This window comes from Pagrus pagrus (genome assembly GCF_965226575.1).
Source record: "Pagrus pagrus genome assembly, chromosome: 14".
NCBI lineage: Eukaryota > Metazoa > Chordata > Actinopteri > Spariformes > Sparidae > Pagrus > Pagrus pagrus.
In genome coordinates, this window is record NC_140198.1 from 3,867,937 (window position 1) to 3,892,743 (window position 24,807).

A 24,807-nucleotide genomic window follows, 5' to 3' on the forward strand; every position below is an offset into this window, starting at 1 on the left:
TGCCATATCCTGATAACCCAGAATAATCTCTTCTTCTATAAATGTGAACGTGGTGGTGGAGGGTTCAGCTCTTTGCTCAGCAGCACCTCAGCAGCTGTTGCAGGCATACTGTAAGCTTCATTCGACTCTCCTCACCCACATTCCCACGGTTGTGATTCAAAGACTGAAGCCTTTCTTCTCTCAGCATAAGGCTGCAGCCACCCTGCTTCTCTGTCAAGTGACGACTTTGTTTCACTCTGACAGATCACGGCGCAATAGATGTATCCTATAGTTCAAACGGCTTCAGAGGAATGCTTTTTAGCTGAGGCAGTCGGTCGCTTTTTCGAGTCTTAAAGCACTTTTCAGCAATCAGACTGCAGCCACCCCAGCACTTCTGAGCAGCTGTTTCAAGATTGACGTGCTGTCTCCGGAAGAAATTGCTGCATTTTTTGCTCTGTTAGACCGTGGCCTTCCTTACTGAGCTACTTGTAGGAACAGCAGGTGATGTCACTGTTAGCATTTATGCTTCTTTGATCATTTCAGGCACGCACATACAAACCACCTACCCCCCCACCCGTCTTCATCTTGGATCACAATCAGGGGATATTTCCTTTTTTCCCCTCATCTTGTAAAATATTTTCATTGGCATTGATTAGCGTTGTAAAGCGATGCGTGAACAGCCAGGCTGTTTGGGCGAGGAGAAGGTAAATGAAATGAGCTGTAAATGCTGGGATTTTTTCCAGGCTCAGGGAACGGCTCAGGTGGTGGCTGCTGATGCAATGTTGAAACAGTCCAGTTTAATGGGGACATTAACTCAGCTGTCACTCAAGTGCTGGTCTGCTGAATTTATTGGACGGATTTTTAAATGTTTTTGGTAGTATTGATGCATTTCTGTGTCAATACAGAACAGAATATTATATTTTAAAACTACAGTGTGCAACTTTTGGTCATTTTGCATATTGTTTCCCCCTCAGGTGAACAAAACGTATCCAGAACTGGTCGTTACCTGCTGCAAGTTGTGTCGCAAGATGTCGGGACCGTCTGTGGCCCTAGTTGTTGCAGTGTGTCCCTCACCACTGGCACAAGTTGACCCTTGTTGGCCCTTGTTGGCGTCTGTTTAGCTGAATGAGCCATCAGAATCTGTGCAAAACCTGTCGGCAGTGCACAAGAAGAGACAGGGAAAAAGAAAGGGAAAGCCAATTGAGCCTGTTACTGTAGTATCCATGATTTCATCCATGTAGCGTGGGTTCTCCTTATTTTTCAGCTAATTTGCGGTTTGCATATCCACAGTCCCAATGTCTGCCGGTTTCCCTTTTTGAATGACGAATACAGACTACTGCCACCTGGTGGTGTGGAGAGTAAATTCCTCTCACACACTTAGTCTTTGCGGTGCGTTCAAGTGCAGCTTCTTTGCTGAGACGCAGGTCTGTTTCTCTTCTGCATTTATTCTGTGGCATCATGATTGGTGAATTGTTTATCGAACATATCCTCATTGCGTCATCATTTGCAAATGATTGAGTGTTAAAGGGAGCAGCTGATTTATACTGCCATGAAATGTCACATTTTAAGAAGTCATTTAGATAGAAACGGTGGATGTCAACCTTCGAGGAACTGCGGCACTCGCTGCTTACTGGTGACTCACTCGTGTAGCTACTTGTGGAACTGTAATTTGCATTAGTTGCTTTCAACCACCGACGTGTGACTGACACATGTGAATTAAGCTCAAGACGAACACGTCCGCGGAGGGAAAAATAACTCACATCATCAGCTGCTGTGAGCACGCTGCCAATGAAGAGACTCGATATGCCACTCATGTCAACAAGTTTCTAATTGCACTGGCAGCGGTTCAAACTTCTGCAATAGTCCAAAAAAAAAAAATCAACAAAAGATTCAGTTTCAGTGGAGTGAAAGGAGCCTATTCATATCAAGTCTTCTCTCTTTGGGAAGAGGGTCAAAGAGGGTCAGTCAGTGTTTTCAGACCTTTGCACTGAATGTGGCTCTCTGGTGGATGTTTGAGAAGAAGAAGAGGAGCGCTCAGTGTTCAGTCTTTCGAGATGTGGGAACACAGTCTGGTCAGTTGTTTTATTTATCGAGCTGTTGAGCTGCTGTGTTGCAGAAGCCGAGCTCACTTTGTGTCCCTTCTCTGTGAAACTGTGTACTGCCTTTCTCAGAGTCGATGACCCCGGATCCTGTATATATATTTTTCTCCAAGGCTAACATCTTCCATCTGCAGAGCATCTCTGCAGGCTGAGACATCTCTGCAGCACATTTTACCTTTTGTCAAAGAACTGCAGCTTCTCTGGATTTTGCGAGGGCCGTACTGTGATTTTGATGATTGTGTAGCACAGTAACCATCGCAGAGAGTTTCAGTGATTGATTTGCATATTTGAATTGAAAATAATTGCAGTTCCATGTCATGTGTCCCAGTGATCGCAAACAAATACAGAATTGGATTACTACAGTAAACAAATATGGCACAGCTCTTTTTATTGGATTTATAAACTTCTGCTATTTTAATATTCATATTTCTGTGGAAACTTCCTCTTTTTTTCCCCCAGTAGTTTTCATCTCATGTGACTCAGTGACTCCATATCTGAACCTTTCTGCTTCTATAGTCGGGTCTCTGCTGCCCAGATGAACTGGTGCTCGTCATTAGTTTCCAGCATTGATGCGAGGCGGCGGGCTGAAACACGTGGGTAGATTTACAGCGCGTTATTCCATTATGAAGCAGCCTCTGAATGGGGGTCTTTGTAGCCGTTCTCAAAGCGTCGCCTCTGCCCACTTTGTTTCACATTATTCTCTCATATTGGACTGTTGTCTGTTGAACCCCGAGCTATCATCCCGTGGCCTGATTGTCCCCATCACTGACAAATGTTGATAATTACCTTCCAGTGGAGCTGTAAAATCTCTCCCCGCTGAGCTCATTGATTCGCTCTTTTCTACCCAGTGGTGGGAAGGAAGCGACGTGCCTCGAGCTCTCCGGCCGGCCGCCGCACAGTAAAAAGCTTGGCGCAGACGGACGAGGCAGCCGCAGGGGGATGGATGTATGGAGGGATGCTGGAAGGATTAGGGCCACTGAGACAACTGATTTTTGCTGATCATTACGTAAGCCACATCTGTCCTCTGTCCCCTCGGTGGCATCTGGCCTCCCACACTGAACGCAGCCAAGCCCAGCAGCAGTAACATGAAGAGACGAGTCTCTGAGTCCTGCTCACACAGAGGAAGTCAGGGGAAGGGCCGCTGCCGGCTGCTAGTCGCAGAAACACTGAGCAGATGATGAAAATGTTGTTCATATACTGACAGAACGGGTGACCAGCCGAGCGTTTCTCTTCCAGTTCAAGAGTTGACCGACAGATACGGTAGATTGGACTGTCCTCGGACGACAGGCTGAGATTTCCTGCATTGATCAGACTATTTCTTTTACTAATCACTAACTCGTAAATGCTCATTGATTAGTCCAAAATCCCCATTAACGAAAATATTGTTGAAAATTGCAGTACGGCAAAGTGCGATATTCAAATCACAGAAGCTGTAGAAGGTAAAATGTGACAAACAACATGATGAAAGCTGCATAGATGCCTAGAAACTCCTAGAAGCACCTTTGTTTGGTACAGACCCCAAAAAAACTCCCACTAATTGTGAATAACATCGCAATCACAGTGTCTGTCAAAATAATCGCAGTAAGATTTTTTCCATATCGTGCAGCCTGTATCTGACACATCTGCGGCATGTCCGTTCACCCTGAAAGAAGGATCCTTCTTTGTTGCTCCTATCGAGTTTTCTTCTTTTCTTTACCTCCACTTCTCTTAACATTGAAATTAAAAGTACACTTACATATAAACAGGTGGATGGAAACATTTTACTTTGACATTTTAATATCTCAGTGTAGGAATATGCCTCTCTTGACCTCCCCTCGAGGTCACTGATGAGTAGCGTCCCTGGAAGAATTACACGCCGTGTTCACGGACGCCCCGGCAGGGCAGATTGTTTCCATCACTGCGCCTTGACTCTACAAAGGCCTGAAGGACAGTCCGCTGGTCTGCGTTAGATCCAAGGACCATGGGACGTTAGGAGGAGGGTTTGGCCAGACAGAGGCTGCTCTTTGAGCTGGCAGCGCCACAACTCAGCAGCATTTAATGGCCACGTACAGTATTTCTCTGCCTCCTCTCTCTCAGACATGATAATAAGGGGCTTATTTGAACAGCACTTTGCTCAGATGGGTTTGGACAGGCGCCAGTGGAAGCTGTGATCATGGCAGCGGCAACACAGCTGTAAATTACCAGCGAAGGCCTCTTACAAATCCATCACACTATGTCTCCTGTTAAAATTCATTTTTTAACTGGAATGACGTGGTGTAATCTGTCATGTGTAATGTTGCCTGAGATGCCTTCAACAGGTTAACATATGCTCTGTATGACACGTCTGTCCAAGTTCCTGTTAACACCACCACACTCTGGTCAGGCATGTAGTATTTAGGGGATTATTGTTTCTCCTCTTTAGACAGACGCACAGCTTTTTTCTTGTTGTTTACTTTGTAACACTCAGTGAGGAAGAACTAGAATTAGATGAACTTCGTGCTGCCAAAGTCTTGACGTATTGGTCAGCATTATATTGGCCCGTCACAGATATAAGTGTGTAGGCAAACATGTTCACGAGTGTGAAGCGATATCCAAACTAGGGACTGACATTTCAAGCAAAAATGCAAATCGACAGTCACCGGGAACTGTTCGGTGATTTGGTTATTCAAAGCTTTTCGTCTGTCTGTCTGCTGTTTGTATCTACTGTAGCATAAAGCGGGACAGGCTTATACTGACCTCGTGTGGAAAAGACCGTGCTACATGTTTTACCGGAGCCTGGTAATAAAAACGCGATTCTACCTGGAAGTAACGCGGGTCGCCAGTAAACACAATGGAAAATATATTTTACAGACAAATTCATTGAAGTTGCAGGAACTATTTGAATTTTTGAAAATTATGACCCATCCCTGATCAATATTCAATTTTAACAAAACACAATGCAGAACAAGATGCTTGGGAACCTTAAAAAGTATTTAATTACACATGAAGTTTACAGTGTCAGTGCACTTTATTGTAAGGGTTAGGGTTAGGGTTAGTTTAATGTAAACTGTAAAATATCCTGCCTCTTTTACATCTTTTGGAGTGTTTGGTAACCACAGTTGGGGGATCTTTGAAAACGTGCATAAACGGTATACACTGGAGCGTGGATACTCGACCTGAACTCATTTTTACCTGATAGACGAGGCTGGGTTTGTACAAAAATGTAGAAATGAGGCAAGTGGTAACAAGTGGTGGACCTACTGTCTGCATCGGGGGCTGTTTGTCCTGTTAAGTGCTGCTGTATCTAAGGCTATAGATATATGTGACATTACCTTGAACTCATCACATGCCAGCCCCTGTATATAACTGACACGACTTCTCATGCTCTGATGAAGGCCGCTAGGCTGAAACGTTAGCATGTGGTTTGAAATGGACAGAATAAATTGGTGAAAATGAAATTCGTCAACTCCGTCCTGAAGAAGGGTGTGTGTGCTACCTTCATCCCTTTGGATACTTGGCAGTTGCAACATCAAATTAACACATAATGACAACACAGATCATCTGTATTGTCGTCAAACATTCATATAGCTTTCATGAATAAAATATTTCTTCACAGATACAAATCGGTCGGGCTGTAGTCGGTTTGGTTAGGGCTTGTTGTTGGCATTGATGACAGCGAGATAAACTCCGACTCGCAGAGTAAACATGCTCCAAGGGGTGAAGCTGTTCACACAACATGAAAGTTGCCAGTTTTTTTGCGTCTGCATGTCATGCATCCAAGAATTAAGCACAGTTCTGCGCCTGCAGAAGTCAGACAAGCGGCCATCTGTCGTGGCCTTTGTCCAGTCCTCTGCCTGGTATTTCTGGTCGCAGCAGAGCTCTGGATAATGACTCCTGTCGGGAGATCAGACGCTGTGTGGCAGCCCCGCCAGGATGCGTCTTCCAGGGAGGTCTCAGCGCCTCAATCTGCGCTCGGAGATCCTCAACTCGAGCAGCAAGGAGCAGTGAAGCCGGTGCACAGGGGATGGACAGGGATTTGGAAAAGATCTACAGTCAAAACTCCCAACTGGCTTTTCTACAACTCAGTGTTTCTCTGAGGGTTTAAGAGAAATACAGCAGTACAGTCGCTGCCAGTAGTCATTTTTCTTAAAGATGTCGAAGGTTGTTTTTTTTTCTATCTGAACGATTTAAGTTCTTTCTCCTTTCCTTTGCCCTTTGCCTAAGATTTTGTTGCTTGCTTTGTCCTTCTCTGTACTGCAGACTGAATCATCACACCTTCAGGGTGATTTTTATCTGAAAACAAACGACTTCCTTCTCCTGCTTTCAGTCGGACTTCTTCAGGGACAGCATCAGAGAAAGAAATCCAAACTATGACACAAACCAATTTGCAGGAGAGGATGTGATTCACCTTCACTTTGCGGTTGGATCAACAGCTTGTTGGATGTGTAAGTGGTGTGGAGGTGGAGGCATTGTGGTACAGTGAACTATTTTTAGAAGGTGAGGATTGGTAGCTTATGTTTCTGTGTGATGAGCCAGGACAGCCGGGGCAAATTGACTCGTCTGTGAAGTGGATGAGGAGAGGGAAGAGGTGGAGGAGGAGCAGGGGGTGAGGCGGAACAGGAAAGACAGGTAATTGCGTCCCCCGGGGTCGAGTTGGATCTGACAGAACGGGGAGAGGAAGAAAAGAAGAACAGAAAAAGCTTCGTCTTCTCGCTCAAAGATACTGTCGATTCACAGCAGGAGGTGAGGAAACAGAAAAGAGAAGTATTGACCTAAGGTGATGTGATTCATCCTCCTCAGAGAATGAATGGCCATCTCTTTACTTATCGGCTCTTCCACTACGCCAAAGGCAGCCTGAAGTTCTTGCCGAAAGAAGATTATGGGCCATGTATGAAAAGTCAGCGCTCAATTGAATTCAAGCAGCTACAGCTAAGAGTCAGAAGGACTTTTCCCACAACGAAAATGTTTCCATGAAGCCCCGAGAATCTTTTTACACATTCTTGATTTTTCGCCCGCCTTTCGACTGCAGGCATGTAGTTCCAGCTTTGGGTCCTGAGCAGCACACTTGAGGTAGTAGGTCCCTTGGCCCGGTTAGTACCGGCCCAGCAGGACTGAACATCACTGACTGATCAAACACAAGCCTCAAGACTGCGACATCTTCTGTACAACATTCATTAAGACGTCTCTCTTACATTTCAGTGAGACTTTCTGATTTTCTAACTCACACAAATAACCGTATTCCTACATAATACCGACCTCTGCATGGGGCCACATATGTACCACATACAGTACCAGAAAACAGGCTTAAATTTGGTCAAAAAATCACTTGAAAAGATACTGAAAAGCTCTAAATGTAAGTGTCTGGTGCTTGTGGACACCCTGTTGTGTTGTTGCATGCAAAAATTGAATCTCACTCGAAGCTGTCACTTCTAAATCAGTCTAATTTTTCCAGTCTTAAAGGATATGTTCACCATTTTTCTTCAGACCGTCAGTTGTCCATATGACATTACACTGAAATAGGTTTTCCTTGCAGTAATCATTCCTCCCGTTTAGGAGTTCCCTTCCAAATGTGCGTCCAATGTAATTATATTCATAAGCTAACATGAGGATTCAGTAGTCTTAATCAGACATATCAAGTCAGCATCTGCCATGAAAATAAACAATGTGGTACACAATTCCCTCTTTGAGTTACTATCCATCCACTCAAAACTCAGAGGAAGTTTTGTCTAAAAAAATACTTACTTTGGAAGAGCGTCACTTGATTTAGACTTCTAGACCTTCAGGTAAACTTGGTAATAAATTTTTTCAGGGAACAAAGACTGTACATACCAAGATCATGCATTTTTCCTTGTATGTAGTTTTTTCTCCTTCAGTAGAAAAGGGAAGTTGCAAACTGTGTCTTCTTTTAGTCAGCTCTATCTTTAACCTCACATCAAATGCAGTAGACATTGCATGCAGCCTGAGTGGATATTCTTCCTGCCTGACCTGGTGTTATAAAGTCCGCTGCAAAACTGCTAAAAACACAGCTATTACAGAAAGGATGTAGCAAACAAGTTTACAAAATTCTGAAAATTAGGAAAAGAAACAGGTGTGTTTTGTGGTTGCTCTTAAAAGAAAACCCCCGTCGCTTCCTGTGTGTCCACTTCATGCCTCAGGGCCTCATTCATGCCTGAAGGTGTTGGGCAGCGGGCGAGGAAATTAATTTGTAAAGAAGCGGAAGAGAGAAAAAAATATTTTGTATTACTCTGCAGAGCTCCTTCCTTTCACCAGCACCTTTAAAGGTACCATTCATGGATGACGGTAATATTGCCATAAGACCATTCAGAAAATACTCCAACAGCTAGCAAGTATTTTCACTTAATATCAGCCATCGGTGGATTTGTAACCGTGAGACTTGAACTTGAAGTTGGCTCTACGTCTGTCCCTGTGGAACCGCAACTCGGCCCATGTCTGTCTGGCATGTTGGTGCTGTATAACTGTGTAATGTCCCACAACAGCTGCTGAGAGCCTGAACTCACAGCAGCAGCACCAATCCCCCCCCATCTGACCGAATAGCAAACATAATCTGCTGTTGGGCAGATTAACAGAAGACCACAGCAGCATGGAAATGAGGTTAGGCAGCCAGCGTTTCAGAGAGGCTCTTTATAATCTGCAAATCCCTCCATCGAGGTCACCAGGAGGAAAAACTGACGGACCGGCGACTGACTGCAATTTCAGTGCCTCTCATAATGTCCTCATTCAGGTGCTGTCCACGTTACGAGACTGGATATATTTCATTATGACTAAGCAGTTCAGTCCTCCACATGTCGCTTTCTTTTGTCAAATGTAGAAGAATGAATCCGTACTTGTGGATGTGGCCTTGACTGTACCGTAATCCTCTTCAAACGCTTCTGGTGAGCTCTTGAAGTCAAGATGTCACATTTTTAATTAATGATCAGGTGCTGGCATTTAGGTCAACATCGGTCACCGGTTACATCACATCACGAACACAGGAAGCAATTGTTTTGGACACGCTAGCAGATAAAGTCATGTAACATCTTATACAACACCCACAGCTGGTTAAACCACTGTTCTATATTAATCTATATTAAACTGCAGGTAACAAAAGCAAAAACATGCAACGTTTTAACAGTTTAGTTAACTCTAACTGGTGAAACACACATAATGATGGGTTAAACACGGGGCTTTCACAGGCTGACACTGGGGGGCAAAACTGAGACAACTGTGCTGTTCTGCAGTTATAACGAGCTTCTTTCTTCTGAAGAGGATTTATCAGTATTTATTTGTCACGGACTTTGGACAGAATATATCCTGAGGAGGTGTAATCCAGACTGAATCTGAAAACATGTGTAACATGTGAATGTGTTCTTCTGTGATTGAGTCAGGACTGTAAGAGTTGTGGTTTACCTGTACAGTACTTGCTTTGCATCCCCTTCCAAAGCCGGCACACAAACCTCCCACCTCCCCCTGGGGTTGTGATCTCTTCCACACTGTTACCGGACCTGAGGACCTGGGAAAATAGGAGTGGTGACGGGGTAACGGGGACAACCAGAATACACCATCAGTTACTGACACTAAACGAGCCAGTATATGCTGTCAGAAGTGCCTGTCGGAGAGTCTGATAGGTCCAGAAGACCCCTCCCCTCACATCTTAATGATGAAGTTGGGCTTTTGTCCGACTATTTCTGTGTCTTAACAAAACCAACAATCCAACATTCAAATGCACTGCGATGGGCTAACTGCTAGCTATGTAGAGGTGAGAAACAAGCCAGGGTCTGAACTTGTCTCCTGGTGCTTTTCTGTGTCTTTGCTGATGGATGAAAACCATTTGAAAACACGGCTCAAAACACCTATAAACATGTCATTTCTGATGTGGCAGGACTCTGATCGAGTGTACCCTGACAGCGGACACTTGTTATAGCGAATGCTCTGTAGACTCTGAGCAGGATGTGTCCTCTGAAGGAGACGACACCTGAGTTTGGACACAGCTAATATCTCATTTCAGGTAGATTAGGCGGCGTGCACGTGCCTGCCTCCGTGTCTTACGCATATAGACTCGCTCATTTGTTAACTGACACTCTCAGTCTGTCTTTTGTGAATCCGTGTGCAAACACTGACTGACATGTGGCCTTTTGTCATCAGTTAAATGGACCACTAAAAGGCTGCATTAAATTTAATGAGGGATCACGCTGCCAGGTGACGCGAGTTACATCCCTGTCCTCTCGGCTCTGCTCGCATCCATCCATCCTCCTGCTGCTTCTCTACTTTTTAGCGAGGATGTGTGTTCTGCTCCAAAGATGCATTTCTGTGTTGTCGTGTCACTCATGAGACATTTTCGTGGCCCGTCAGTTAATGAGAGCGCGTTGGATGGAGACAACAGAGCGCTGTGTGGATGGCGGTGTCGCTCCTCCAGCGTCCCATCAGAGTGTTTGTGCTGTGTCTTGAATATTAATCGAGCGGAAAAGTGCCCAGAGTGGAATGAGTTTGTGGCAGCGTGGAGCCTCGGCTTTTTTTTCTGATGATGGTGATTAGCAGAGTAGAGGAAGGTAATACTCTGCTGTGTCGTACAGCAGAGGAACAGATGACTGTGTTTGCCGCTGCCTTATTTTCAGCTCAGCTTCATCTGGGCTGGCAGCGCGGCTGTGAATGTGCATCCTTATGAGCTGGCGGAGATGGAGCTGGAATCGTCTGGTGAATTTAATCCTGCATTATGTTTACTGCACCGCACATTACCCCATGGAGCTTTAATTGTAAACAAATGCTGCTTTCAAGAACACATTGTGTGTTTCCTAATGAAAATTGGGACTCAACCAAACAACATGAAACCTTCAGAGAATCAAACACTCACCTCCTGTAGTAGTTTCATCTTCACTGATAGTGAACTGAAAAAAGCATCATGAAGTCAGTCTATTACATTTTAGAGGTGTGAATGTAACAAATGTTCAAGCTGGGACATTGTGGTTATGAATCTGAGACCAGGATCCATCACTGTAGGATACTTTAAATATTTTCTTTATTTTCTATTGCCGTCATCTCATATTTCATGTCTTTAGTAGGTAATTATTATAAATGATGCAGTAAAAGAACGTGAGAGTGATCAGAGATGGGCTACATGGGGACCTGTTGTACAAAAAGTATTGTTGAGTTTGCTAATGACAGAGATTTTTTTAAAATCTGACCATGTAGAAATGAGATGGGATATTGTGACTATTTTAGTATCTTATTATTAAAAGTGCTTCAATGAAAGAACAAGAAAGTAGTGATGGATTAATGATGTGTTAGAAGCAACCAGCCAACCTCTGTAGCCACAGATAGTTTATGCGATGTACTTCAGTGCACCATGATGTCCCTGTCGGTGTCCGTTCACGCTGCCGTACAGAGAGATGTACATGTAAGAATTTACAACATGCGACATGACCCAGGAGCTGGGTCCGGACCGATTTTCCATTTGGTGTGGATGTTAACTGGACTGACGTAGAAATGAAAATGATGTTGACGCCTCCCTGAGAATCCCATCTCCTGCTTCATGCTCACAGTATCTGTCTCCTGATCAACAATGCATGTTGTTTTTCAACTTGTATTTAGTGGAAAGATTCACTCAGTCTTTTCTAAAGTCTGCTCTGTTCCTCGTGGGACTGCGAGCACACTGATGTAAATATTTAACTGAGCAGCTAAACACAGTGAAGACTGGTGTTTCTAGATAGTTGTAGCTGGAGTTATTTGTCAGAAGATATTTGGGGAACAGTTTGGCTCATCGACATCGTCAGGAAACAACTTTGTGTCTTTGTAAATATGTGAACTGCAGTTTATTCACAGCTGAGGGTGAAGATAGAGAGAGAAGAAATGGATGATTTCATATTAGCCGTCTTCTTCTTCTTCTTCTTCTTCTTCCTCTTCTCCGTCTACTTCTCCTCCTCCTCCTCCTCCGTCCCCCCTGTGGTTATTAAAATGTAACCCAGTTTCCGAGCCACCACTGTGCTGAAGTGAGTAGATGTTGCACTTGTTGTGCCATTTGGCTTCATAATATCAGGTCCCTCTATCAGCTATAATTTTAACCTGTACCGATTTATAGCCCACAATATACATTTCCATATTTATCATGCATCACTGTATGACACATTATAAAGATATCAGAATACACTGGAGCTTTAATGGTCCCGAGAGGATGAATCCGTTGCTAATTACCTGACTTCTCCCGTAGAGCCAGCAGTAGTTTAACATTTTTGTTTTTGAGAGAAATGTCTCGACAACAGTTTCTGCAGATCTGAGTTTATAATGAGCTTTTAGTGCTGCCTGTCTGTCAGCCAGTCAAGTCAAGTCAAGTGGCTGTTATGGGGGAGTGTGTTGTGAATTTAAAGCCTTTCCATCGCTGAGTCCTTTTACTTGTCTTACCCCACTTACGTTTCAAACATGCGATCCCGTCTCCCATCTGTTCCTCAAGATTATTCCGTCTTTTTCGTACTCATCGTCTTTTACTGTCCGTCTCAATTACTTTCACCCGCCCACGTTCTGCTTCCACAAAACTAAACATGTGCACACATTAGCTGAAAAGTTTCCCTCTCTCCTTGTCTTGTTTTTCAAGGTCTCGTCGAGCAGCGAGAAAAGCCCCAGAGGAATATCATGGCGACGTGCGCTGAAATTTTAATCAGGAGGAAATGGGGCGGCACAATCGCGCTTCTTTTTAGTATAAATTTGCACAGACGGACTCTTGCTGCTTGTCAGGTCCTTGTGTGACACACCGAGGGCGTCTGCCTGTGACAGAAAGAGGAGGAGGAGGAGGAGTGGTGGTGGAGGGGGTGAAGGAGAGAGGTGAGGAGGATGAAGAATAAAAGAAAAGAGGAGGAAGCTGAATGGATTTTTGTATTAGGCTCTCATATGCAGCATCTCTGTGCCGGAGCGGAGGACAGCAACGGGATGGAATAATAACTTATACATTCATCACACAAACGGGCTGAAGGTGTTCAAGGTTTCCTGTGTGTCAGGTTGACCCAGACAGTCGGATGCTGCACGGAGGGAATGATGCAGCAGAGGAGCTTAAAGGAGCGGCGCATATAGAAGCTTTCAGGAGAATGTGAATTTAAAATAAACACTGAAAAAAACTAAACTGGGGGGAAATGTGAAATAACCTAAAATATAAACACTGACCCAAGTTTCATTTCAAGCTCAGATAATTGCGAAAATATTTAAGCCCGTCTGTGCAAACTGCCACGTACAGTATGTGTGTGTCTAACATGTGGTGGTTAGAAATTGAAAAAGCAGCCAGAATGACAGATAAACTCATCCACTCAGCAGTGCCAGTTCCTCAGCAGATGGTAAAGTGTCACTGTCTTTCAACATTACATTCATCTGGCACTCTTTTTCTTCCCACAGTGAGTTACTTACTTTGGGGGAGAAGAAGGCGTCCATCTTTCCAACTCACCCATCAGAAGCAGTTTGCTCAAGGACACTGAAATCACATTAAGTCTTCCGTTTTTGTACTCGTGTGTTTTTTTTAATGGATTGTTAATTAGACCTGGCCATCGACAGACAGGGGAAAAGCCAATTATTTTGATAATCAGGTAACTGTTAAAGTAGTTCCTCAATGCAAAAAGGAAAATGATGTTTTCAGCCATTAAAATATGGAGATTTCCTGCTTCTCTCTGCTTTATATCACATTAAGCTGAGTGTGTCTGGGTTTTGGGCTGACATGACGTCAGACCACGAGAACCTGGGATGGACATTTTTATGCCTCTGCGATGTCACAGCGGGCTAAATATGACTCGTATGACACAAGGATGAACTGGTGGTCATAGGTCAAAGTATCTGATAGCTTGACATGATGAAGTTGTGACATTTGACATCCAGAAAGTGAAAAAGAAATGTGAAAAATGCTCATTGCAGTTTTCTGGCGCACAAGGTGACGTTTCCAAGTTGCTTCTTTTGTCCGTTAAGTCTAAAACCCAAAGTTTCACAAAGAAAAAGCAGCACATCGTCACATTTAAGAAGCTGGAACCTGCAAATGTTTGACATTTTCTCTTGATTAATGACTTCAGTGGTTAATTAGTCTTTAAAATAGTTGGCACCTAAGTTTCTTTTCAATCAAATCATCAATTACTTGTTGCAGCTCTGCTATTTTCTGACATTTTATAGACCAAATGATTAACTGATTAATTTAAAGAACACTGCAGATGAATCAATAATGAAAATAATCATTAGCTGCAGCCTGTTCAAAGGTTTTTATTATCAAAAGTGGGAAAGAAGGTTGTTTCTGGAGTGATGGTGTCTGCGTCCACGTCACGGACAGGCAGCGCGTTAGTGGTGATGAAGAGTGAGAACCACAGCAGCATCTAACCGCACCACACTGACATTTTCAGGTATGTTAACATGCTGTGTAATGTGCTGCAGCTGAGAAGCTAATTGGCTATCCAGCCTGCAAAGTGACGTCAGCAGTGAACTTTTCCACGCTGAGTGTTTTGTTTGGCGGCTTTTTCAACAAGCTACGGAGACACGACGACAAGACATGTCGCATGTCGTGGTTGTTGTTGTGTGAAAGACTGAAACTGCAAAAGTCACAAATACATAAAGAAGTAAAAAAAAAGCTAAATGTAGGCGCCATTAATTAGGTTATTATGAATTCATGTTTTTGTTTTGCTTCTTTAGAAATGCATAAAGAAATGTAAAAGTAATACAGGAACAAATAAATGTATTCAAAACTCATACATCATTAAATAAAATGGAACATTAGTGAGAAAACGCAGCAAGGAAAATTAAAACTAATATCAATTCATGCAACAATTTATAAATTGATTTATTCCTACATTTATTTCTAATTTTGCATCTAATGGCACATTAATTCATTGTATTAATGCTCTTGTATTGTGTATGGGAAGATATGTCATCACGTCTTAAAGGAATAGTTCACATTACAATGACAATCCAGTCATTATCTACTCACCCACAGTAGTTGTGTGTCATTTCTGGAGCCGCACAACAACACAGGGTTGAGACATGAACGATGAGTGGCTCCATGCAGCTCGTCCGGCTTGATCAAAGTCTCCAGAAGCCCCGAGATCCCAAATCAATCTGAGAAGATGTTGTTTACGCCCCTCGACGTGTGTGAGCTCATGTTTCTACGGCGTAGGGAGCCATTTATTTATTTATTTATTCAAACTTCTGTTTTGCTGTGAAGCTCCAGAAATGTTTTGTGGACCACGAAACTCACCCGACGCTCCATCAGCACGGGGGTGAGGAGATAATGACAGAGTTTTCATTTTAATGTTCCTTTAACGCAGAGTTATAAAGCCCCCTTTGATTAGATTTTGCCAACTTCAGTCTGACTTTAGTCGCCATGAGCCGTGATATGTTGTTCCGTTTCAGTCAGTTCGTACTCTTAATCCTGTCGGGACGGATTTGTCCCCACATGAGTCCTGAGAGACAGATTGGTGTGATGTTACGTGATGTTACACTTTAACCTGACCTTCAGCTTAACCTAACACAACTCCTAACTCCAAAGCAAAGTCTTCACACCTTAACCACCCTTTGAAAAAGTGATAACAGGACAAAGTATCCAGACCTCAAACAGATTGAAGTACAACAATACAAAGACCCTCAGCCAAATCTGTGTGTGTGTTCGTACTGTACAGTGGTTTGTTATTCAGTGTCACGTTCCTCTAAGCCGGCAGTCTGATTAATAATTCACGGTGTTTCATGCAGTCAGTTGTGCCATTTGTATTTGAAGTGTTTCACTAATTGCCTCCTACCATTGAGCTAATTATTTCTCCATTGTGCTGTGATCCTGCAATTTACGATGCAGAGTCACCGAAAGTCACTCGGTGTGCAGAATGAGTAAGTGGAAGAAGAAACAGCCGCTGCCGTTTGTATGCCGAGCTGCAGCGCGTCTGTCTGTACGTGTGTGGTTGTGTGTGTATAAGGCCTCCGCGGAGAGCTGTGCGTCACGGCATTGGTATTCTCCTCACAGGGTCGTCAAGCATGAAATAGAAGAGCACACTTTCTGTGGATAAACCCCCAGCATAACGCTGTTGGATAGTGAGAGTCTGATGCTCTGGAGAAATCTCCTGCTGACACTGATACTGACAGAGTACCGGGGAAAAAAAACGTATTGTGTCTGCTGCACTGTTGTATAACTGAGGAGCAGTTCTGGAGATGCACATCGGTGGTTTTTGCAAATTTGAGCTCATTTACAGGAAAGTGTGTTTATTTTAAATGATTTCTCAGTGATTCCTACAAGTTGAGGATTCATTTGAGATGACCGAACCGCCGCAGCTTGACGTGGGAGACTGGGGGCTGGTGGGGAAAGTCAAACACAGTCGACTCTTGAGATTCAGCTGCAAAACAAATAGAGCTATTATTATGTTTGAGTAATGACTGTTTTTCAGTCATTTTTCAATCTAAACTGTCGAACCTGAGCTGGCTCCAGCTTTTTTTTCTGTCATTTATGACGGTTAATTAAGTGTCTTTGGGTTTTTGGACTGTTGGTCGGACAAAAGAAGCAATTTTGAAGACGCAGCGAGCATTTTTCGATTAATGAAATGTGAAAATAATTGCAGCCCTAGAAACAGCGGAGCAGTCACAAGCCAATTTCTAACTAAACGAGTTTCCAATCTATAGTACATGCTACATTTACACAGACTCACCAGCTCTTCAGCCCATCTGTAGTTTATTTCTGCACTTCTTTGAAAGAGTTATGAGCTTGATAAATAATCATTACCACCGAACCCGTGTGTGTGTTGGTTTGTCAGCGGGACAACACAAACAAATGCTGAACAGATTTTCTCCAAACTTGGATGGAGGATGGATCTCGACCCAGAATAGACCACAGTAACTTTTTGTGTGGATCCAGATTGAGAGACAGATGCAGGAATATTTCCTTCTCGCTCTCCTTTAATTTGCGAGTGAGGGTGTTTTTTGAGATATTTGTGTGAAGCATCGATCTTGATGAAGAAATTCTTTGTTATCGATGTTTTTGGATTTAATTAGAAACTATTACTTGCCGACAACATGAGATCACAATTAATTGATCAGATTTGATCAGTCAGGTGTTCGTCATGTGATAAAACAGCAGCAGGCCGTGACTCATTGTGAGCTCATCGTCCTGCCTCCAGTTTAACTTTCTCATTATACAGTTCATGAATTGGATGTTTCCCTCAGAGGCCTGATGGTTCTTGAAAGCATCAGCGAAGATGATTTTCAAAATGATCCCTGTCATGTGTTGTGATAATAACTATAATCTCTGACGACTAACGATAAACAAGTTGGTAAATGTGATGTGAACGCTTTAAGAGTCCGCAAATTGACTTCCATAGTGTCCCTCAGTTTATCTAAAAACCCAACTCCTGCATGGGAATCAATCTAAAACCGTCCGTGCATTCGGACGATGACGGGCAGAAATGTCCTGTAGTGGCACGGTGCTTCGATGAAAGCAAAATGAAGGAGTGTGTCCGTGTGTTTGACAGCGTTCATGACCTTCTTTCTACATGTTTGTGTGTCTGCAGGGCGTTAACCGGGTGGGGAAGGACGCTCAGGTGGGACCCGACGGCGTGCGGAGGAAAGACTGGCACAACTATGAAGCCATCAAAAGAGATGCATCTCGATCAGGTAAGGTCCAAACGTCCTCAGAGATATTCATATTTATTCATCAGGTACGCAGTGTTCAGTTATTCATAAGAAAGATTCACATTTATACACACAATCATATTCCTCTCTGGGTCTTATTGCTCTCCAGCAGAGGTGTAAATCTGTGCTCGAATGCAGTTTCTGCCGTCGTAAATACAGTTATATCTGCTCCAATAATCACCAACTCAGTTTTATTTTCTGTTCAGGGAAATTAGCGTCTACACAAACTGTGTAAATTAGCTGAAATGGGTTGATCCCTGAAAGGAGCCGTGGAAGTCTCAGTTATTTTCCTCACTTGTTACCTTTAGGAGGGAAAGTGCCTAATAAAACATGCATGTCCGTGAATGGTGAGGGTTGTTTTTGTCCTCTGGGACTTCATACGTCCCTGATTCTCCTGTAAAAAATATGAAACTGTCTTCAGCAGTTCAGCCATTAGAGTTCAGATTTAGTGTTATTTCATCATGTTTCATCAGGTTCATCAGGGTTTCCTGCTCTTGCTCCAGACCAGGGGTGTAAACACATGTTTAATTTAGTTATTTTAAACGTCAGCTTCAACCCACGACTGAACATTTTGTCTTCTTGTACCTTCTTTGATTTGGTAGTTAAATATCCTCTAAAAGCAAAGTCCCGGTAGCTTCATGCATGGATCTGCAGGTGCAGTAAGTGTGTCTCTCATTTGAGGAAAAAAAATAGTCTTCATGTTATGTCTTAATCTGCCTGAGGTGCTAACTGCTGCTTACTGTATTCTAGCATCCATGACTGCTGTCAGAGTATTAGAGCTCGATGTTTTCAGGCCAAGGGCTCACTGGTTAGCATACTACTAACGTCATGAAACATCTCTGCAACAAGCACAAAGATGTCTTCAACATAACGTCAAAGCTGTTATTGCTTCACAGTCTTATTCTTTATAATTTAACTAATTCTTTATGTCAAATTCTTACGTATTGCACCTTTAAGAACTAAAACTGTCTTAAATTCTGTTAAACTTTATAATTTAAAATATATTTTTAAAGGTTTTTGTTTCATGTAAACTTTACCTGTGATGAAATTGGCCCCATCAATCGGCTGTGAGATGGCTCTGTTGGTTTATTGATGTCGATACGTTCTGTTCATCTGTGTTCACTCTCAAAAACAAAAACCTCCTCACCCGGTTATGTGTGAGGGCACTCCCATCCTGAAGGCGTGCTGCTTTTCGTTTGCCAGAAATGATTGTTTCAACTTTGATTTTGCACATTATCTTATGCTAAAGGAAGTGGTAACTCCTGATATATGTGTGTGTGCAGAGGAGATACAGTGTTGGTGGAAATGATGGTCTGAGTTTCTCTTACATGTGATGACATGTTGATTTTGTGTGTTTGACGCAGGTAACGGTGAACAGGGGAAGCCGTTCCCCCTGACCGACGCTGACCGGGTGGACCAGGCCTACAGGGAGAACGGCTTCAACATTTATGTCAGCGACCGAATCTCCCTCAACCGCTCCGTCCCAGACATCCGCCATCCAAAGTGAGTCCTGTGTGTGTTTGTTTGTCGAGGGAGGGAGAGCTTGATAAAGATTTAGGTGGGGCCAGTTTGAACATGAAATGTCACTCTACTTTGGTCCAAGTGCATTTGGACTCTTACTCCACTGGACGGCTTGTTGATATAAAGGCAACATTAAAAAGGTCGTTTTCAGATACATTAGCAAGAATTTCAAAGTCAGCTTTGGACAAATCTTGACTTACTAATCGCTTTATATATCTACAATAGATAGTAAGTGTGTTATAGCTGAGAGTATAATACAGATTTCATGATGCAACTGTGGCAATAGATGTCAGGGGTGTGATGATCCTTCAATCCGGATCGATTCAACGATGAACATCATCATTTTTAAATGTGCCTTCATTTTTTAAATATCCCTGGTTCCCACTCGACACTTCTTCAATAGGTGGTGAGCTCCATCTCTGACCTAGTCTGTGTCCTGCATGCCTCGAGGCAGCCAATCACCAGCACTATTAGATCTCAGCACAGCAAGCATGCTGCATGCTTATTGGTTCACTGATGCTGGTGAGATTAACTCCTAAGGCAGTGAAATTTGGCGTTGAATGATGAGACATTTTTTTATACACGATAGTATCGAGGCAAATCAGTCGGTCCCATAAAAGTTTGATACCCAAACCATGCTAGTGCCGGGCGGGTAATATCAAGCAGCCAAGAACAAGACTACAAGGATATTTACTCTCCTCTCAGGAATAAATCAGCAGTGTGGAGATATTTTGGATTTTTGAGAAAAGACGAGTCAACAGACAAACACAACAACTCACTCAGCGGTCTGCTAACTTGTCGCTTTGACTACGCTGATATTAGCAGCTCTCATTCAACGATGTTAGGCTGAAAAATGATGAGTGCAGGCTGAGATCCAGCTGTGATGTTCTGTCAGGAGATGTAAGCCAGCGGTGAATAAGAATTTATGCAATATAAAATGCTATAGGCTGAAGCAAATAATGGTGACTGCCAAAAAGCAATTCACAAATATTTTCATTACTTATGTGTTTTTTAATGGCCAACAGAAAAGGGTGGCAGTATATTGCTGTTTCTGGAGTTTGTGATATTTTAGCAAATGTCGTGTTGTTGTCAATTGAATTCAAATAATATAGTATTGTAATTAAAGTGGTGATTTCAACCCCTAATAGATGCCAATCAATAGTGATTGATAGACTGTAGACCTGTAACTTATCTACTAAAACCTGCCTCATTTTCAAGCATAAATTTGTCACTGAGTTGATTCGTCATAAGATTTTACGACTCTGTAAATAATAAGAGAAATATGGAGCATATTGGTGATTTCTATCCCATCTCAATCGGCCACATCAGTCTTTTTTATGGACGGTGCAATGGTGACCAGATGGAAAACATTTCCTTTTAACTTTTCCAGTAAAGCGCCCAGTGATCTCAGGAAAAACTGCCATTTTTTTCTCTACAAAAAAAAAAAAGAAATAAATAAATCACCTGTGTTTGTGTGAGCAGTTTTCCTCTGAATGAGGGCAGGAACAGGCCACACAGGGCCAAGCAGTCTGCAGGTTTTCATTCCAGCCAAAGACTGCAGCAGGTTATTTCACAGATTGGCACTCCATCAACCGCAGAGGAAAAATGAATCACCTGGTGCACTCCTAGGTTGGATTGAAAAACCAGCAAACTCCCAGCCGTTAGAAGCAGATGGTTGCCCCCCCCCCACCCCCCAATATAAGGTTGACTATTGGAAGAGAGGCCAGATTCAATGCAGGAACTGAACAGTGGACTGTCCTGCCCCGACACCAAACCCTAGTTCCTGCATTGTTTGCACCTTTATTGTTGCATGCTGGATCTGTCCCAACTCATTACAACAAGCACCGTTTGGAACAATCGTTCCAATTATCAAGCTGCCCGGTCGATTCACAGGAGAGATGCAGCTTTACACTGACAGACACTGATTACACACCACACAACACCACCTATGTTCTTAGACACTGTGGTCCTGACAGCAATTATCAGCGTCATTGATGTTCCCCTGCGAGCACTGAGCGAGGTGTGAAGAACTCATGATAGATGTGTGTTAGGGTTATTTTCCATGGAGGGTTTGTTGGAATGAAGAACAGGGATGAAAATAGAGGTGAGGTGTGACGCCAGTGGCCACCATGTTCATCGGTCTCCATAATATGACACATTATCTTTTCTGTCAGAGGAAAGGCAACGGGGTCATTCAAAGCTAGATTCCATGGCATTGGGAGGACTAAAGTAAATAGGGAACACGTCTCCTGGAGATCTGCATCTTTTTATAAAAGATATCTTGTTTACAATGTTTTGCGTTCAGGCTGGCAATTGCTCAAAGCTCATGGACTAGACACCAGAAGGGCTTCACCCACGGGAGAACATGAATGTGCTATGTAAATGTTGGGTAGCTTTTCTAACCTGACACACCAGATGATTGGCTACACAGAACCATCTGGCTCCACTAGCACCACTAACTGTTTAAAAAAGGGCAAACACTTCAAAAAAAAAAGGCCCAGCTGGTGATTGGACGAACCGTGTGTCCATCACCGTCTATCACAGGCTTAGATAGCTCTCTATGTACCAATCAAATGAGGTCATGAGATTTGATATAAGCAGAGAAAAATAAATAACCGATAAAAAATGGAGAGATTTATGTTATTTTTTTTTCTTCTTCTTGCTGGGCTCAGCCTCAGGGACTGCCCTCTCTTGTTGAGCGGGGTCAGTTGAGGTGGTGCAGGCATCTTATCAGGATGCGTCCTGCATATGTCTCTGTGGAGGGGACGGTCCGACTGGGAGGGGACCCCAGGGCAGACCCAGAACACGCTGTTGGGATACATATCTCATCTGGCCTGAGGATACCTTAGGATCCCCCCAGGAGGATGTGAAGGGGCTGACCTGCTCAACCTGGTCCGAATGCAACACAGATAAATGGAGGAAAAAGCCAGAAATGGATGGAACAACGTCTGCTAAACTGTAGCTAATATGCTAAATGTTAGTCAGTAAACATGCTGCAAAATGCGGTTGAATGCAGCTAATTAGTTCCAGGTCTTTACATTTTTAGGACCGAGTCTGAGGAGATTTACCTTCAGCTCGAAATCTAGTCGAATAAAGAGTGAAATAACAGCCGCTGTAGAGCCGGTGAGCCATATGGAGCCGAGGCTACAGTACAGACTGCTGGGTTTCTTCCAGCTCTCCTCTGACTCATTAAAGAACAACATACTGAAAATAAACACACCAGCGACACTATAAATATCGTGTGCTTAACAGCTTCAGACCTGCTGACCCGATTCATCACAGATCAGCCTTCAGCGCTTTCCTTCTACCTGACAAGAGCCTCTGTTTGACCCTGCTGTCACTTTCATGTGGAAAGCACTTTTTATGTGTTCTCCTTATATCTCTGCATCTCCGGTATCATGCAACTCATGAAGAACTCTCCAGTGAACACGTGTTTCCGTACAGTCGTCCAACCATCTTGCACCAACTTGAGCCGCAAAGATGAGTCAATTAATCGATGGAAAAGAAAATTAGCTGCCGACTGCTTTCGTCATTTGCTGGTTCCCTAACCCTCTTTAATGTGAGGATTTGCTGCTTTTGTTTGTCATTTATGAAAGTAAACAAATAATCGTGAGCTTTGGAGTGTTGGTTGGACAAAAGATGCGAAATGAAGACGACACTTGGAGCTCTGGGACAGCATTTGACATTTTATAGACTAAACAATTAATCAATCGACCATGAAATTATATCTGCAGCTCTAGATCCAGTATGACTTTTATTAAAGTTAACTGAACAGTTATTGTCTCTTTTCTCTCAGCACTGATGTTAAGAGAGAATCCAGAGGGGCACAGAGGTGTGAAATATCCAGTCATAAAGCTTGAAATTAGCCTTTGTAGATAAAGATAATTTATATAGATAATTGATAATAATTAATTGATTGATAGATCATTTTCAAGATTGAGCTGCCGTATGTACTCTGCAAAGACATATGGATCAATCCACATTTGATTTTGGTTCTGTTTGGTGATGGTTTGTTTGTCATTGCAACAACTAAGCATTTTAAATCTGCTGATTGTGCACAGCTGTTCAATGAGGAAACATACACACAGAAGAATGACGGGACCAGCTGGAACCACAAATGTTCCTCAGCTTGATGTCAGAAGAAACGTCTCCACAAAGAACCGTTTTCCTAGAGGTTCTTTTAGAACCATTCCTGCAAACGGTTCATGAGAGGAAACCCAGGTGCACTATCAAAAAAATCGTTCTTTTCGGCGCCATAAATGCTGCTCCAAGGAACTATTGCAAAATAGGTTTCATAAGGAACCATGTTCATAAAAGTTTGTTGACCCAGCTGGTTCGGTAAAGAGCCTCTTTTAAAGGGTTCTTGAGGGTGTCGAAACAATTCTGATATCAATATATCAGCCAATATTCTTAGAAACAAAGAATATATACATAAACACACACTTTTTGCAATGGTCCCTCAACTGTGGTTGTCAAACACAAAGATGTGTGACGAGGCCGGATATCTGACAGGTTAACAGCAATCTTTTTGTTCTGTCAAAAGAAAAACATGACTCGTATATCGGTTGGACTCTATTTTAGATGATGGGGATCTTGAAAAACAAGTACATAATCATTCTTGTTGGCCATTTTACATTTGCATTTTTTACTACATTTCATTAAATTACAGTCAAAGTATATAAAATGTCAGCCTCAGAAAAATGCAAAGCGAGTCCAGTGAACACAAACACAAACTCAGTCGCTATGAGGGGAAACATAGACCCGTCAGTCCTAACTTGTGGATCCATGCTTAATATGCAGGAACACTGAATGCATTCTCCACCTACAGACTTACTGTCAAACCTACACTGTTGTACTTTCTGAGCAAAATATGAAAACTTAACAGAAAGCAGGCTTCTGCAGGGTTACGAGTTAGAATACCGGACCAGCCAAAAGCACGAACATATGAAAAATAAACAAATAGAAAAAGTTTGATCTAGATTTATCCTTATATAATACAACTAGTTGCGGTGTTTGCTATAAAGGTGTGCCTGAGACAGCCTCCGACACACAATCATAGCCAGAATTGAACTCAATCTCAATCTTTGCTTAAGGATCTTTGTTGCGTAGCAAGATAGGACATTATTTCATGCAACCATCCCTTTTATCTTTGATAATAGTATTTGATAAGCAGACTCTCGGGTTAACAGGTAGAAAACATTTGCATCTTATTTATGAGCGCTTGAGAGATGGGTTCACGGTTTGTGGTTCAATCATGCACAGACCGACAAAAGCCGGTGAAAGTCTGACTTGTCAGAGATGCTTTGGACCTCCAAAGAACCGACAACAAGCCGCCATACAGGGACCCATACACTTCACACAGGACAGACAGGGGCATGGTTGATGCTCTGGATGGTGGAGGGGAGCAGGTGTGTCTGTTTGATTGGTCAAAGTGACAGCAGAGTGACAGGAGCCTGACAGCCAGGTGCCACATCACTCCTCAGCGGGCCGAGACCTTCCAGCAGCATTCATTCATTCATTTCACTCTCGCTCGCTGACTGAGTGACATGATAGAGACAGAGAGAGGGAGAGGGAGAGGGAGGGAGTGTCAGACAGCCAGACAGGCCTGAGAGACTCTGAGATAATTACTGTCTCTACA

At 43.0% G+C, this 24,807-nt stretch overlaps 1 protein-coding gene across 1 annotated transcript in view; it reads left to right on the forward strand.

Moving 5' to 3' along the window:
• Positions 1–24,807, forward strand: part of LOC311268908 (polypeptide N-acetylgalactosaminyltransferase 10-like) — an 86,582-nt gene that overhangs the window by 12,456 nt on the left and 49,319 nt on the right. Inside the window, exons 2-3 of the mRNA XM_084372856.1 lie at positions 17,528–17,630; positions 19,013–19,151. Of these exons, the coding sequence (XP_084228982.1) occupies positions 17,528–17,630; positions 19,013–19,151 (242 nt within the window). The remainder of the gene's footprint in view (positions 1–17,527; positions 17,631–19,012; positions 19,152–24,807) is intronic.